The sequence below is a fragment of the Nylanderia fulva genome, unplaced genomic scaffold (genome assembly GCF_048542155.1).
Source record: "Nylanderia fulva isolate GAGA-0341 unplaced genomic scaffold, ASM4854215v1 Scaffold18, whole genome shotgun sequence".
Classification (NCBI taxonomy): Eukaryota; Metazoa; Arthropoda; class Insecta; order Hymenoptera; family Formicidae; genus Nylanderia; species Nylanderia fulva.
In genome coordinates this window covers 2697601-2715812 of record NW_028190055.1, presented here as the reverse complement: position 1 = coordinate 2715812, position 18212 = coordinate 2697601, and the positions used below count along the sequence as shown (strand labels likewise).

The 18212-nt window shown below is 26.7% G+C and overlaps 5 protein-coding genes across 5 annotated transcripts; 3 read left to right on the top strand and 2 right to left on the bottom strand.

Moving 5' to 3' along the window:
- Positions 1 to 313: 313 nt before the first annotated feature.
- On the top strand, positions 314 to 3281 carry CysRS-m (cysteine--tRNA ligase-like protein, mitochondrial). The gene is made up of 8 exons (XM_029322576.2): positions 314 to 669; positions 1078 to 1373; positions 1504 to 1711; positions 1891 to 2156; positions 2229 to 2365; positions 2571 to 2693; positions 2837 to 3097; positions 3197 to 3281. Exons 1-8 carry the CDS (start codon positions 428 to 430, stop codon positions 3230 to 3232), a joined length of 1569 nt encoding a protein of 522 aa, XP_029178409.2. The 5' UTR covers positions 314 to 427; the 3' UTR covers positions 3233 to 3281.
- Positions 3248 to 4882, bottom strand: LOC146723638 (ribosome production factor 2 homolog). The gene is made up of 5 exons (XM_085481490.1): positions 4720 to 4882; positions 4486 to 4618; positions 3884 to 4323; positions 3616 to 3760; positions 3248 to 3528 (listed from the first exon to the last, which is right to left on the bottom strand). The coding sequence occupies exons 1-5, from the start codon at positions 4737 to 4739 to the stop codon at positions 3328 to 3330; spliced, it is 939 nt and encodes a 312-aa protein (XP_085337616.1). The 5' UTR covers positions 4740 to 4882; the 3' UTR covers positions 3248 to 3327.
- Positions 4883 to 5656: 774 nt separating this feature from the next.
- On the top strand, positions 5657 to 8827 carry LOC146723637 (dol-P-Man:Man(7)GlcNAc(2)-PP-Dol alpha-1,6-mannosyltransferase-like). Its single transcript, XM_085481489.1, is given in 10 exon segments — positions 5657 to 5933; positions 6330 to 6462; positions 6544 to 6674; positions 6676 to 6718; positions 6863 to 7016; positions 7322 to 7466; positions 7701 to 7927; positions 8193 to 8441; positions 8523 to 8643; positions 8743 to 8827. Coding segments are annotated over 10 exon segments (1365 nt in total). The 5' UTR covers positions 5657 to 5807; the 3' UTR covers positions 8779 to 8827.
- Positions 8794 to 10420, bottom strand: LOC114946152 (Ribosome production factor 2-like protein Non3). The gene is made up of 5 exons (XM_029322582.2): positions 10252 to 10420; positions 10018 to 10150; positions 9416 to 9855; positions 9166 to 9310; positions 8794 to 9080 (listed from the first exon to the last, which is right to left on the bottom strand). The coding sequence occupies exons 1-5, from the start codon at positions 10269 to 10271 to the stop codon at positions 8880 to 8882; spliced, it is 939 nt and encodes a 312-aa protein (XP_029178415.2). The 5' UTR covers positions 10272 to 10420; the 3' UTR covers positions 8794 to 8879.
- Positions 10421 to 11215: 795 nt separating this feature from the next.
- Positions 11216 to 17615, top strand: Alg12 (Alg12 alpha-1,6-mannosyltransferase). Its single transcript, XM_029322494.2, has 8 exons — positions 11216 to 11486; positions 11883 to 12015; positions 12097 to 12270; positions 12415 to 12568; positions 12874 to 13018; positions 13253 to 13479; positions 13745 to 13993; positions 14075 to 17615. Exons 1-8 carry the CDS (start codon positions 11361 to 11363, stop codon positions 15627 to 15629), a joined length of 2763 nt encoding a protein of 920 aa, XP_029178327.1. The 5' UTR covers positions 11216 to 11360; the 3' UTR covers positions 15630 to 17615.
- Positions 17616 to 18212: the final 597 nt, after the last annotated feature.

Here is an 18212-nt window from a genome sequence, read left to right as displayed (position 1 = left end):
TGTTCGCGACCATTACGATCTTCGCTGAATGAAACTTTACATTAAATTTTGTTGCGGCTTAGTTCTATCATTTAAGAAATATATATCCTTGTACCTTATGCTCCGCTTTCGAACGTCATTGCCAAATTATAGTACAAGCAGCCCAATTCGATGCCTCCTTCGACGATCAAAGTTGCACTTTACATCGCTTCGAAGTGAACGTGTATACGCACGCGTACGTTATGAATAAATTCGAATTTATCTCAATTCCCTCGTTCACTTTTCGTCACGTGGTCGACTATCGATTGCTCGCTGTCACGTGATCGACTATCGACTTACAGCTGACATGATGGCGTCCATGATGATGCCGCGTGACATTTATTGGTTAAGATAATATAATTGAGAAATTGCAAGAAATGATTTATAGTTATCAAGCAATTATAAAAAAATGTCACATAAAATGAACGTAACGCGCAGATTAATACGAGTAAGCAAACGTCTTGTAAATACTGAGGCGAAATGTCAAAACAGACCGGAGTGGATAAAACCAATCGGATATCAAACCCCAGTATCTGTATACAATCCGATAACGAAATGCAAAGTTCCATTAATATTAAAAACGGAAAATGTTTTGAAGTGGTATATGTGCGGACCTACGGTCTACGATTCAGCGCACATTGGACATGCAACGTAAGAAGTGTCACTTGAAAAGTTTTTTGAACCACTATTTTTTTATTATTTTCTTTAAACTGTTGCTTTATAATGAGACCCATCAGTTTGACATTAGTATTTATTTAGCATTTAATTTGATATATTATTGCACACAACATTATATATTATATATGTTATATTATATATATTTTATAATATAATACATTTTATCATCAAAGTCAATATAAAAGTTTCATAATTTTTCCCTAATTTATATAGTATTACAATTTGTATATCTTTACATTCTTTTCCATTGCTTAAAAAATTTAACATTTAATTTAAACGTGTAATAGAAATTATTGTATTTGTTTGAGAATGAACATCTAATTTGCTAATGCTATGTAATTGAATTACTTATGAATAACTAATTTTTATTTTACTTTACAGAACTTACATAAGATCAGATATTATTCGTCGAATTCTATCAGATTATTTTAACTTAGATGTATTATTGATAATGGGTGTAACGGATATTGACGACAAAATAATTAAATGTTCCATTGAAAGCGGTAAAGATTTCAAGACCTTATCGAGACATTTTGAAACTGAATTTTATGCTGATATGAATAAGTTAAATATTCGTGAACCATATTTATACTGTAGAGTTACAGACTATATACCACAGATCATACACTTTGTTAAAGAGTTGGTAGCCAAAGGTTATGGTTATGTTACAAAAGATGGTAAGATATTTTTAAGAAATATTTTTCTTGTTAAATATTTTATTTTTTTTTTTTTTTTAAATAAATGATTATGAAAAATTTTCTTCAATTTTTACATCAATTCTTACATAAGAAATTGTGCATCATACAGGATCTGTTTGCTTTGATACAAACAAATATAACAAATATGGTAAATTAAGAAACCCTATTCCTGATGCTGCAAAAAACAAACATCCGGATAAAAAATCAGCATTAGACTTTGCTTTGTGGAAAGCATCAAAAGATAATGAACCATCTTGGAAATGTCCATGGGGCTATGGTAGACCAGGCTGGCACATAGAGTGCAGTGCAATTGCAAGGTAATTCAAAAATTTGTTCGAAATATTTCATATGGAAATTATTTTGTATTCTTTAAATTCTATCTATCTTTAGATTTGTACATTTGAATCTTTAACATAATTATTTTTGTAAAGAAATTTATTAAATATATATCTATGTAAATAATACTCACCTATATAGAAGTATGTATCTTCATCAGCGCAGTCTTTGGAAATTCTGTAGATGTACACAGTGGTGGAATAGATCTGATTTTTCCCCATCATGAGAATGAAGAAGCACAATCTTGTTGTTATCACAATGTCGATCAATGGGTCAATTATTGGCTTCATTGTGGTCATTTGTATCTGAAAGGAGATGTAAAGATGTCAAAAAGTCTTAAAAACACTATAAGCATACAGAATTATCTTGAAAACTATTCAGCAAATCATCTTAGAATGCTTTGCCTACTTTCTCATTATCGAAATGGTATGCAATAATGTTAACATTAATTTTAAAATAATTTAATTTGAGTGTAATTTAAACTTAATCTTATTACAGATATTGAGTTCTCAGACGAAGTTATGCAAAATGCAGTGTTGGTAACCAAAAAATTTGATAACTTCATAAGTGACTGTGATAATTATGTTGCTGGCAAATTTGAAACCGGTGAAATTGACGAAAATCTTTTACTTTCAGTAAATAATCAGTGTTTTACTTTTTTGAAAACTGATATTTAATGTTTTTAATACTGAATTTTCTGTACATTATACAAAAACGTACAATTTAAAGATTATTTGATTACTTTTTTTACTTACTTAGATAAATAATTATATAATCATATATAATTTTATGTGATATAGTGTGTTGAGACAAATGTTATAATTTTTGGATATTTTTTAGATTTTACATGACACAAGAAATAAAGTTCATTCAGCATTGGCGGATGATTTTGAAACTTCAAAAGCTATACATGCTATCATAAATCTTGTTGGAATAGGAAATAAAATGTTGCATCAAAGTAATGTAAGTCACTTGCAAAAATATTTCTTAGTAATTAATATTAAATTATATTTATATATTTGTAAGTGTATATTAATATACAAAAATTTTTATTGTACTATTTTAATTATTTAGCAATTAATTATTTAACTAATTTTAAATTATAGATAACACCTCACAGTAAGAGTGTAAGTGCCATTGCTGCTGTTTCAAATTACGTTTCTAATATTCTTTCAAAACTTGGCATTTCACGATCTACAATGTCAATGGCAGAAAATCGACAAGTTAAAGATATTATTGATAATTTTCTGAACTTCAGAATGGCTGTCAGAACTAAAGCACTTGAACAAAATCCAAAAGATACAATTTTATTAAAAGAATGCGATAATGCACGAACGAATTTGTCTACTTGTGGAATTGTAATAAAGGTAAAAAGTTTTATATTAAAAATTATATTTTTTACAAGTGTTCATGAAAAATTTTATACAAGATCTATAATCTACATCTATCTTATTAATCATTTATAGGATCAGCAAGGTGTCACTAGTTGGAGTTGGAAATAGAATAATTCTATGTAATTACAGATTAAATAAAAGTTTATTATAAAAAGAATATTGTTAACACTTTCTTTAACACATCAATCAAGTAATTCATCAGTTTAATCGGTAACTTTTCTGAGTTTTGTTGTACTGTCATTGTCATCAGTAATTTTTCTCTTTTGAGCATTCTTTTCTGATAATGTTTTCTTTAAGCCTTTCATCTTCCTTGTTTGAAGTCTATCGATATTTTGTGTTCCAATATGTATACGACCAAATGTTGTTCCAAGTGTATCTTTAGAGATATTTTTCTTCTTCTTAATCTATGAATATGATAATATTATATATATATATATTTAATCTTAATATATTTGTTTGGTGCTATATAAATGTGTAATTTAGAAAAATACCTTGAGTTCTTTAGGTTTCTTGCAAGCTTGCTTGAATAAATCTTCAGAGGCAAACTTATTACGCCTGCATAACAAATCAGCACGTGGTCCTATTTCCTCAAGTTCTATTCTAGGTATCCTTGTATTGGATTTTTTCAAAAGTACCCTAAAAATATTTTAAAATGTTTTTGAGAGAGAAGCATTCTTTAATATAATTACATCATATATATATATATATATATATATATATATATATATATATATTTGTTTAATTTTATTTTTATCTTACCTGTAACTACGCAGAAGTATTTTATTTTCAACTGCTGTAAAACTTAAGACATGTTCGAGACCTTGCAATCTGATCTTTTCGACCACTTCCCTTTGGAACATATCAATAAGTAAGTTTTTAATTCTTCCAAATTCATAATTATTTTCAAAGAGTTCACCATTGAAGACCAACAAGGGTTTTATTCCCACAGTAATCTTTTCAACTTTAAAATCTTTTAATCCTTTATAGTTTTCAACACCAAATTCTACCATATCTAATAATGTATGCTCGTACATTCGACCTATCATGAAATTATGTGGACGTTTCTTATTATGCGAAACCATCATGAAAAGAGATGCTTCATACTTAGAAGCAAATTTCTCAACAGGTACAATATTCTCAAATGGTAGTATATCATTTTTCTTTTGCATCATTTGTGCATTAGGTTTCTTCAGATCGTACTATAAAATATATTGAATATAAATAATATTAAATATTACACATAGTATGTTTGATATATTCAATCTCAAAATTCTATTAATATTTTCAGAGAATTATATATATCTCATAAAAAAAACACTAAATAATATATAATTAACAATATATAAATTATTTTCACTTACCAAATCCTTCATGAAATCGATAACAAGCTGTGAATTATTTTTACTTTTGAGGCACAAAGTCTCTTTAGCATTTTCTACTAATTGAGGTTCTTTTTTTATTAAGGCTTTTTTACCTTTATGTGTAACTGGTTTTCTATGTGGAAATATTGCTTATAATTATAATGTATAATACAAATTGTTTTTATGTATGCTATTTATTAATACAAAAAATATAAAAGATAACAAATAACTTACATCCTATTTATGATCGGCATCGTAAAACGATAGATTCTTCTTCTTTTTGGATTGTCTTCTTATTCGGGATATGTGATTATCACGATTAAAACACAATTATTTTACTTGCAAATAACCTATCGATACTCTATACGACACACGTGTATAGCAAACAGAACTCAGAAGTTTTGCGCATGCGCGACAAAAGCGCCATCAGTAAATCGCTCTTGCATATTTGAATTACAAATAAATAAAATATCAAATTTGTTATAATTTAAGAGCGTTTTTACAATAATCCTTCACTAATCATGGCTGTATAATTTTATATAATATTGTTAATATCATATAAATTGCATTACATAAATATAAATTATTATATAAATTTATTATATAAATTATATAATTATATAATATTATATATGATATTAGGAAGAATTTGATATATATTCCTGTAAATCAATAATATATATATGATATTATATATGATATTAGGAAGAATTTAATATATATTCCTGTAAATCAATAATATATATATATATATATATATATATATATATATTATTCTTTAATAATCTTCACTGAAGATTCAGATTTAATATCTAAATGTACATATATATGTCAAAATATATAAATAAATAAAACTTTATCATACAAAACTTTAGAATAATTATATAACTTCTCAAAATATATCATTTATGATACAAATTTATTATCTACATATATAAATATTTCCTTACAATTTTATACTCATTAATAATAAATATATTAATTATTAATATATTTATATATTAATAAATAAATACAAAAAAAAGTTATTATATTTAGCGATAATACAGTAAATTGTAAATTGAACAAATAATGGTGCGAATATATCATTTTTTTCAATTCAAACAAAAGCGCGCGATGCGCGTAAATAGAGAAAGACGCGCATGCGTGAACCGTCTGTTTTGTAACAGTTATATACGTGGTGCCCGGCCGCACAGTACATCGCGACAACATATTGAAAAAAAGCCCTTCATCCTGACTTTTCATAAGTCTATCATGACAATAAGGTCAACGAATTCGTCGAGCTCGAACACATAGTTAGTACAAGCGCAAATTCGGCAATCATGGATCAACTAATTATCCTAATAGCGGCGATTCATCTGCTATACTGTCCGTTCACGAAAGTCGAGGAAAGTTTCAACCTGCAGGCTATACATGATATTCTATATCACGGTTCCAATCTGACTGAGGTAATTGATTGAAATATTTAAACAATAATTCATCAGTCAAACGAATCGAAAGAGCAATCGTGTCCATCTCGGTCAACTGATCGCGATCGAGCGATGCAACGTAAAACATGCAGAGTTATATTTATAGCACCGAACACGTGTATTTTTAAACGTGCGATCAGCTGATACCGCTCCGAATCTTTTAAGACGGCATAATAAATGAAAATCGACTATTTTCTTATTATCCCTTTTTTTTTATATTTATTAGTAGTACCCGCGGCAACAATCTGATCTATATAATTTTTAGATTGTACTTAAGTTAATACCTAATATATGTTTATACCTATGATCATTACTTGTACATTTAACATCACAGAAATTATATTCATAAATTATATTGCTTTTTTTCCTTGATAGTATGATCATCACGAATTTCCTGGAGTGGTGCCACGTTCTTTTCTGGGGCCTATTACAGTATCCTTTACAGCCTTACCATTCATGATAGGCATTAATTACCTGCAGCTCAATAAATTTTGTGCTCAATATGCAGGTAAATAGTAGTGTAATTTTAAAATATATAATTTTTTCATATATTTATATGTAATATAAAGATGATGGTGTTATTTTTCAGTAAGAGCAACATTAGGAATATTAGTGATAGCTACATTCAAGTTATATAGGCACACTTTGCAGAACATTTTTGGACTGCAGTTTACAAAATGGTTTATTGCAATAACTGTGACACAGTTTCATTTTATGTACTTATCTCAGTCGTCCACTGCCAAATATAATGGCTCTGCCTTTAGGTAATAAAATAACTTTTGTTATAATTAGAGTTTATATATTTATGCATTATTTTAAAACTACAATATCTTTTTAATTAAAGAAATGTTAATTGTTGACATGTTGTTTAATTATTTTTTAATTTAAAAAATTTTTAATTGTTACAGTGTTATTAGCCTTGTCAGGATGGCTGAAGAAAAATTATGTACTATTTATCTGGTCATCAGCTGCAGCAATAATAATATTCAGAACAGAACTCGTCATACTCTTGGGATTGTTTCTGTTAATTTCTATAGTCAGCCAGAAAGTTTCTATACAAAGGTATTTACATATTATATCATTACTTAATATGGTAAAATTACAAACTAAAAATGATTAGAATCAAGGAATTTTCTGCACAAATTTGTATGCTTGTTATCTGTGTGTCAAATTAACTATCTCTGATTTTTATCGAGACAAGTTCAAGTTTTACAGTTTTGATTACAATTAGTTACAAATTTTACAGTTTTAATTACAATTAGTTAACTGTATATTATTAGAAAAAAATTTTTCTTTATATATAATAGGTAATGGTCTCCCTCCAAAATTATTTTGTTTATTACACAATGTTTTATAATAATTTTTAGACTGCTTAGAATCATGGTTCCAGCTGGTATATTGTTCTTAGTACTTACTGTTGCTGTAGATTCAATATTCTGGAAACGTTTAGTATGGCCAGAAGGCGAAGTATTTTATTTCAATACTATTCTTAATAAGAGCAGTGAATGGGGCGTATCCTTTTTACATATAATAAGTTTTTCTCTTAAAGATATTCAGCATTTTAAATGATTATCTTGAATGTCAAAAGAAATATCTATTTTTTATCTATTGAATCAAAGCATGAATTATAAGATAAAAATGTTCAAGATATCATAGATCTTCGAGTAGATATTTTTAACCGTTTGAAATATTAAAAGTTTTTGGATAGGTATTTTCAGTAAATAATTGAACTTGACTTATGAATAGACATCACCATTTTTATGGTACTTTTATTCAGCGTTGCCGAGAGGTCTAGCACTTTCATACATTTTAGTTCCTTTAGGGACGTTTTGGGACAGGAGAGTTTGTACATTTACTGTCCCAGCTATTATATTTGTCATATTATTATCATTTTTACCACACAAAGAACTGAGATTTATCATATATGTGTTTCCATTACTGAATGTTGGTGCAGCTGCTGCTTGTCATAGAATGTAAGTATATATTCTACTTTAATTATACATTTAGTTAATGTTCTATTGTTTGTCATAGAATGTAAATATATATTCTGCTTTAATTATATTTAATTAATTATCTTATCAGTTCTGTCAGTTTGGTGAAACGAAAATATCAAAATTCATCTTAACGATCTGTTTACTGATAGCGTTACTGATAGATTAAAATTTAATTTAAAATATTTAAACTTCTAAATTCTTATAGCTACATATAATATAAAAACTATTTCTTGTTGATAATTAGATGGGAAAACAGAGCAAAAACAACGTGGAATTATATTCTAGCAGGGCTAGTCATAACTCATATTGCATTAAATACTATATTCACCACATATATGCTATGTGTGTCTGGTTCTAATTATCCTGGAGGTCAAGCAATTGGTAGATTACATAGACTCGAAAAAAATTCGCTAGAGCCAGTACATGTACATATTGATGTATTGACTGCACAAACCGGAGTATCAAGATTTACACAGACCAATGATTCTTGGATGTAAGTTATCTTGCCTACAATATAATAATTTTAGCCTCATTATGATATTTTTGAAAAAAATTAATTAAAATTCAATTACAGATATTCAAAACAAGAGAACTTATCTTTCGACGATCCTGAAATGCTACAGTTTACTCATCTCTTGATTGAAGAATGCGATAATGCACGAACGAATTTGTCTACTTGTGGAATTGTAATAAAGGTAAAACGTTTTATGTTAAAAATTACATTTTTTACAAGTGTTCATGAAAAATTTTATACAAGATCTATAATCTACATCTATCTTATTAATCATTTATAGGATCAGCAAGGTGTCACTAGTTGGAGTTGGAAATAGAATAATTCTATGGAATTACAGATTAAATAAAAGTTTATTATAAAAAGAATATTGTGTGTGTTAACACTTTCTTTAACACATCAATCAAGTAATTCATCAGTTTAATCGGTAACTTTTCTGAGTTTTGTTGTACTGTCATTGTCATCAGTAATTTTTCTCTTTTGAGCATTCTTTTCTGATAATGTTTTCTTTAAGCCTTTCATCTTCCTTGTTTGAAGTCTATCGATATTTTGTGTTCCAATATGTATACGACCAAATGTTGTTCCAAGTGTATCTTTAGAGATATTTTTCTTCTTCTTAATCTATGAATATGATAATATTATATATATATATATTTAATCTTAATATTTGTTTGGTGCTATATAAATGTGTAATTTAGAAAAATACCTTGAGTTCTTTAGGTTTCTTGCAAGCTTGCTTGAATAAATCTTCAGAGGCAAACTTATTACGCCTGCATAACAAATCAGCATGTGGTCCTATTTCCTCAAGTTCTATTCTAGGTATCCTTGTATTGGATTTTTTCAAAAGTACCCTAAAAATATTTTAAAATGTTTTTGAGAGAGAAGCATTCTTTAATATAATTACATCATATATATATATATATATATATATTTGTTTAATTTTATTTTTATCTTACCTGTAACTACGCAGAAGTATTTTATTTTCAACTGCTGTAAAACTTAAGACATGTTCGAGACCTTGCAATCTGATCTTTTCGACCACTTCCCTTTGGAACATATCAATAAGTAAGTTTTTAATTCTTCCAAATTCATAATTATTTTCAAAGAGTTCACCATTGAAGACCAACAAGGGTTTTATTCCCACAGTAATCTTTTCAACTTTAAAATCTTTTAATCCTTTATAGTTTTCAACACCAAATTCTACCATATCTAATAATGTATGCTCGTACATTCGACCTATCATAAAATTATGTGGACGTTTCTTATTATGCGAAACCATCATGAAAAGAGATGCTTCATACTTAGAAGCAAATTTCTCAACAGGTACAATATTCTCAAATGGTAGTATATCATTTTTCTTTTGCATCATTTGTGCATTAGGTTTCTTCAGATCGTACTATAAAATATATTGAATATAAATAATATTAAATATTACACATAGTATGTTTAATATATTCAATCTCAAAATTCTATTAATATTTTCAGAGAATTATATATATCTCATAAAAAAAACACTAAATAATATATAATTAACAATATATAAATTATTTTCACTTACCAAATCTTTCATGAAATCGATAACAAACTGTGAATTATTTTTACTTTTGAGGCACAAAGTCTCTTTAGCATTTTCTACTAATTGAGGTTCTTTTTTTATTAAGGCTTTTTTACCTTTATGTGTAACTGGTTTTCTATGTGGAAATATTGCTTATAATTATAATGTATAATACAAATTGTTTTTATGTATGCTATTTATTAATACAAAAAATATAAAAGATAACAAATAACTTACATCCTATTTATGATCGGCATCGTAAAACGATAGATTCTTCTTCTTTTTGGATTGTCTTCTTATTCGGGATATGTGATTATCACGATTAAAACACAATTATTTTACTTGCAAATAACCTATCGATACTCGATTATACGACACACGTGTATAGCAAACAGAACTCAGAAGTTTTGCGCATGCGCGACAAAAGCGCCATCAGTAAATCGCTCTTGCATATTTGAATTACAAATAAATAAAATATCAAATTTGTTATAATTTAAGAGCGTTTTTACAATAATCCTTCACTAATCATGGCTGTATAATTTTATATAATATTGTTAATATCATATAAATTGCATTATATAAATATAAATTATTATATAAATTTATTATATAAATTATATAATTATATAATATTATATATGATATTAGGAAGAATTTGATATATATTCCTGTAAATCAATAATATATATATGATATTATATATGATATTAGGAAGAATTTGATATATATTCCTGTAAATCAATAATATATATATATATATATATATATATATATATATATATATATATATATATATTATTCTTTAATAATCTTCACTGAAGATTCAGATTTAATATCTAAATGTACATATATATGTCAAAATATATAAATAAATAAAACTTTATCATACAAAACTTTAGAATAATTATATAACTTCTCAAAATATATCATTTATGATACAAATTTATTATCTACATATATAAATATTTCCTTACAATTTTATACTCATTAATAATAAATATATTAATTATTAATATATTTATATATTAATAAATAAATACAAAAAAAAGTTATTATATTTAGCGATAATACAGTAAATTGTAAATTGAACAAATAATGGTGCGAATATATCATTTTTTTCAATTCAAACAAAAGCGCGCGATGCGCGTAAATAGAGAAAGACGCGCATGCGTGAACCGTCTGTTTTGTAACAGTTATATACGTGGTGCCCGGCCGCACAGTACACCGCGACAACATATTGAAAAAAAGCCCTTCATCCTGACTTTTCATAAGTCTATCATGACAATAAGGTCAACGAATTCGTCGAGCTCGAACACATAGTTAGTACAAGCGCAAATTCGGCAATCATGGATCAACTAATTATCCTAATAGCGGCGATTCATCTGCTATACTGTCCGTTCACGAAAGTCGAGGAAAGTTTCAACCTGCAGGCTATACATGATATTCTATATCACGGTTCCAATCTGACTGAGGTAATTGATTGAAATATTTAAACAATAATTCATCAGTCAAACGAATCGAAAGAGCAATCGTGTTCATCTCGGTCAACTGATCGCGATCGAGCGATGCAACGTAAAACATGCAGAGTTATATTTATAGCACCGAACACGTGTATTTTTAAACGTGCGATCAGCTGATACCGCTCCGAATCTTTTAAGACGGCATAATAAATGAAAATCGACTATTTTCTTATTATCCCTTTTTTTTTATATTTATTAGTAGTACCCGCGGCAACAATCTGATCTATATAATTTTTAGATTGTACTTAAGTTAATACCTAATATATGTTTATACCTATGATCATTACTTGTACATTTAACATCACAGAAATTATATTCATAAATTATATTGCTTTTTTTCCTTGATAGTATGATCATCACGAATTTCCCGGAGTGGTGCCACGTTCTTTTCTGGGGCCTATTACAGTATCCTTTACGGCCTTACCATTCATGATAGGCATTAATTACCTGCAGCTCAATAAATTTTGTGCTCAATATGCAGGTAAATAGTAGTGTAATTTTAAAATATATAATTTTTTCATATATTTATATGTAATATAAAGATGATGGTGTTATTTTTCAGTAAGAGCAACATTAGGAATATTAGTGATAGCTACATTCAAGTTATATAGGCACACTTTGCAGAACATTTTTGGACTGCAGTTTACAAAATGGTTTATTGCAATAACTGTGACACAGTTTCATTTTATGTACTATCTCAGTCGTCCACTGCCAAATATAATGGCTCTGCCTTTAGGTAATAAAATAAACTTTGTTATAATTAGAGTTTATATATTTATGCATTATTTTAAAACTACAATATCTTTTTAATTAAAGAAATGTTAATTGTTGACATGTTGTTTAATTATTTTTTAATTTAAAAAATTTTTAATTGTTACAGTGTTATTAGCCTTGTCAGGATGGCTGAAGAAAAATTATGTACTATTTATCTGGTCATCAGCTGCAGCAATAATAATATTCAGAACAGAACTCGTCATACTCTTGGGATTGTTTCTGTTAATTTCTATAGTCAGCCAGAAAGTTTCTATACAAAGGTATTTACATATTATATCATTACTTAATATGGTAAAATTACAAACAAAAATGATTAGAATCAAGGAATTTTCTGCACAAATTTGTATGCTTGTTAATCTGTGTGTCAAATTAACTATCTCTGATTTTTATCGAGACAAGTTCAAGTTTTACAGTTTTGATTACAATTAGTTACAAATTTTACAGTTTTAATTACAATTAGTTAACTGTATATTATTAGAAAAAAATTTTTCTTTATATATAATAGGTAATGGTCTCCCTCCAAAATTATTTTGTTTATTACACAATGTTTTATAATAATTTTTAGACTGCTTAGAATCATGGTTCCAGCTGGTATATTGTTCTTAGTACTTACTGTTGCTGTAGATTCAATATTCTGGAAACGTTTAGTATGGCCAGAAGGCGAAGTATTTTATTTCAATACTATTCTTAATAAGAGCAGTGAATGGGGCGTATCCTTTTTACATATAATAAGTTTTTCTCTTAAAGATATTCAGCATTTTAAATGATTATCTTGAATGTCAAAAGAAATATCTATTTTTTATCTATTGAATCAAAGCATGAATTATAAGATAAAAATGTTCAAGATATCATAGATCTTCGAGTAGATATTTTTAACCGTTTGAAATATTAAAAGTTTTTGGATAGGTATTTTTAGTAAATAATTGAACTTGACTTATGAATAGACATCACCATTTTTATGGTACTTTTATTCAGCGTTGCCAAGAGGTCTAGCACTTTCATACATTTTAGTTCCTTTAGGGACGTTTTGGGACAGGAGAGTTTGTACATTTACTGTCCCAGCTATTATATTTGTCATATTATTATCATTTTTACCACACAAAGAACTGAGATTTATCATATATGTGTTTCCATTACTGAATGTTGGTGCAGCTGCTGCTTGTCATAGAATGTAAGTATATATTCTACTTTAATTATACATTTAGTTAATGTTCTATTGTTTGTCATAGAATGTAAATATATATTCTGCTTTAATTATATTTAATTAATTATCTTATCAGTTCTGTCAGTTTGTTGAAACGAAAATATCAAAATTCATCTTAACGATCTGTTTACTGATAGCGTTACTGATAGATTAAAATTTAATTTAAAATATTTAAACTTCTAAATTCTTATAGCTACATATAATATAAAAACTATTTCTTGTTGATAATTAGATGGGAAAATAGAGCAAAAACAACGTTGAATTATATTCTAGCAGGGCTAGTCATAACTCATATTGCATTAAATACTATATTCACCACATATATGCTATGTGTGTCTGGTTCTAATTATCCTGGAGGTCAAGCAATTGGTAGATTACATAGACTCGAAAAAAATTCGCTAGAGCCAGTACATGTACATATTGATGTATTGACTGCACAAACCGGAGTATCAAGATTTACACAGACCAATGATTCTTGGATGTAAGTTATCTTGCCTACAATATAATAATTTTAGCCTCATTATGATATTTTTGAAAAAAATTAATTAAAATTCAATTACAGATATTCAAAACAAGAGAACTTATCTTTCGACGATCCTGAAATGCTACAGTTTACTCATCTCTTGATTGAAGGGAAAAGCAAATATTCTCCAAATATAAAGCCTTATCTTAAAACTCACGATATTATTGATTCTATTGATGGATTCTCGCATATAACATTTAATTATAACATATTACCGCCTATTAGAATTAAAACAAAACCTAGCATATTTATTATGAAAAGAAAATTGAATATCAAATACGAACCTTATAAATCAAAATCTTCGATTTCTGCAAAGAATTCTTCAAAGCAAATGGATAATGTAGAAAATGTAGATGTCAACATGTCACACGAAGTAACAATAGAACCAGAATTTGATAATATTGTCAAGTCATCGGAAGAATTTGAAAAGCCAGAAGAAACTAGTGAACAAATGAATAACAATACTAAAGAAAAAGAAGAATTTCAGAATTTGGTAGATGATAATGCAACATCTATGGAAAATACTACTACATGGAAAATTGAAGATATAAATAAATTATCACCAAATTCAAAAGATAAAATAGAAAAAAATTCAGATTTTGAAAGTGTTTCTAGTAACCATGATGCCAAACTTGACGAAAACATAAAAACAAAGATTGAAGAGGGAAAGATTGTTAAAGGAAAACCTAAAAATAATTTAAATCTGCGCCAAGAAACTCAAAGTGGTACTAAAAAGATGGTTAAACAAATTATTCAGGAAAAGATACAAGAAGACAAACAAAAGCAAGCAGCAGAAGGGCCAAAGAAGACGAAAACATTAAAACAAGAAATAAAAAATCAAATCATTGCAGATGAATCAATTCAAGATCAAATTAAAATTGTAAATGAAAATACGAAAGATGATAAACAGAGATTTATTAATGCAAAAGACATTACACCAAAGACAGATAAAATCAAGATAGCAAAGCCAATTAATCTGGAGAAAATCGCGGAAAATGAAGATATAAATAAAGAAAAAATTGTGGATGTAATAAGAAAGAAGATTATAAAATCACAAGATAGTGTTCATACAGAATTACCTGTAATTGAGGAAGAAATTATAGAGGAAAAAGATAAAGAAGATATTAAAACATCAAAACTAATAAATGTAAGAGAACGTATAAAAAACATAATAAATCAATTTAAAGAAATTGAAAATGATTTTATACATGATAATATTGATTCAATGACATTAACAAATGATATAAGCCATGCAAATTATATTGAAAGTGATCTACATATAACAAAAACGGACAATAGTATTACAGATCATTCTATGAAAAATGAGGATCAAGTGATAGTAAAAGATGGTAGAGAAAGTTTCAAAGAAATATTTGAACAATTTAAGCACATTAAGGATGAATTAACTTCAGAGGAGGATGATCAGTTTGATGAAATTGAAGCGAAATATATGAAACAGCCAATTGCTGAAACATTATTGCAGTTTAGTGAAGCTTTGAAAGCTTTAATGCAGCGAAGAAGAAAGACTTTGCCCGAACAAACGACCGACTTGTATGATAATGAAGATGCAAACATCTCAGATGTTGAAAGATGATTATGTCAAGACATCGAAGAAAATTGAGGCAGTAAAAAATCACACAAGCAGCAACAAAGGATCATGTAAAGAAAACAAAATATCGAAAATGAAAAGAATGTCAAGGAATCAAGAGCTGTATAAATAAAATGGGAGGACAGATGAAATAATGCAATTGTAAATAGGCTAAAATAAGATCCTGTTATAATTTATTAATACAAAACATAATATAAAACAAGTACCTCGATATATTGAAAGTAAAAATCGTACTAAAAATGTTTTTCTTTGCTTCTCGTAGTATCAATTTCTTATTTACATATTTCAAGTAATGTAAAATAAGATTAATAGTATAACAAAAAAAATTTATGGAAAAATCATGGAAAGCAATTAAATGGTCAGGTCAATTGAATATTGTTACAGAGTAACAATATTCAAAATTGACCTGGCCATTTAAATATTTATTAAAATAAGTTATTCTTACTTTTAAATAAGTAAGTAGTATTTACCAAGTAGCACTAATAATTTCGTTAAATGTTACTAGCGAAACAATTGTGTAATTAAGATACTGTAAATATGTTATCCTGTGATATAAAAAAATGTTATAATTTTAAATGTATATTTATGAATATTTAGCTATGGAAAGCATTATAATTTATATATTGTCTATATGAAATAATTTATATAATTAATTGCGACAATAATTTGGTGAAAAAGTGTTATATAACTTTTTGTATTATTTATTAGATTCCTATTATAAATATATAATTTTTATTTTTACTGCAACTATGCGCAAAATTATATTAAAAATATTTACAAAAAATATTAATTCATATATAGTAATCAAAACACATTCTGTCTCTCTTTTCATTTTCTCTTTTCATCATATTTTCTTGGCATTTTTAAGTGTACAGCTCTAATTTTTTGCAGGAGAAAAGGAAATTAAATGAGATGTTGCTCAGAAATAAAAAGAAAGAAAAGAAATACAACGGTATATTAATTGTATATAAATCGTAAATAATTATAAGATATATATATATATATATATATATATATATATAAATTCATAAGTATCCCTTTTCAGTTATCAGCTTTATTAATAATCAGAGCATTTATTATGTAGCCTAGAAAATAGAGATTGAAAATATAATTAATAGTTATCCTTCTGCCTCCTCTCTCCTCCACTTTACATACATATATATATATATATATATATATATATATATATATATATATATTGTATTTATGAAAACATCCGTACGGAAATGTTTGGTATATTTATTTATTTACTTATGCAAGTTGATTTATGAGATATTGATTAAAATAATAATCATGTGTTTAATTAATACATTATTAATTATATATGATTTTGAATTCTTTTTCAATAAACTATATTAACTATCCGAAAAGTTACAATCATTTATTAAACACTTTTTTAAAGAGAAATATATATACATTCCAAACACACATGAAAAAATTATCTAACAATAAATTATATATACGCAACAAATAAATTCGTTACTCCCGACGAAATGAGCGAATCCCATTTCGTATACTGCTTATATTGTCTACTCTTTACTCATCTGTACGTATTGCTTACTGCCTATGTAGACGAGCCTTTAGAAATTATCAATAATAATTTTGATTATTACTCAAGATAATGACTTTGACATGGCACATCCCAAGATCAAATCAAAATCTTTTAAATGTATTATTATATACAGAAACACACACCTACACATATGTGTGTGTGTGTGTGGTGAAATATATTTTATAGGATATGTATAAGTGTGTGTGCAATGTTTTATGTAAACTGAAATTGTTTAATTTACAAATTCCGAAAACACTTCTATCAATATCTTAACATATTTATTTCACACGATATGCGCAATTAGAAAAAGAAAAATATGTTATTATAATATAAATACATGTAAGATTAAGATTTTCTCAAAAACTCCCTGATTGTATAGATCGATCCGATTGTATTACATAAAAGCATAATTAACGTAATGTTAAACAATATTTTATCGCGTATGCCGACCTTTAAATAAACAGGAAGACCGTCATCACACTGTGGAAATAAAAAAAAATATATATATATAATATACATATATTAATATGGAATATTTCTTAAATCAAACTTTTAAAATTATTTTGAATTATGTATACCTGCATCCTTGCTTGCTTCAATTTAAATTTCTGAAATGTTTTGCTGGTCTCCTTGTAGAAAGGGAGTAATTGATTTGTGTTGAATGATTTTTGTAATAATAGAGTTTTATAGAAACATATCTAAAATATGAATATAAAAATCTTTTAATTTCTTGAAATTTATTTTTTAAACACATATTTAATTAATGCAAAAAATGTTATACACTTGCGCTCTAACATTTTTTATTTTATAAATAATATTTTAAATGTGAATAACTTTTACGCAAAAAGAAATTTTAAAGAAATTTCTTTTAAATACAAATTTGAATAAAAAATGTAATTCTATTTTGAGTGAAGAAAAATTATTTTGAAAAACAATAAAATTTAAAGAGAAACTTTTACGTATTTAATAAATATTCGATATATATTTTTTTTCATTATATTATATATAAATATATA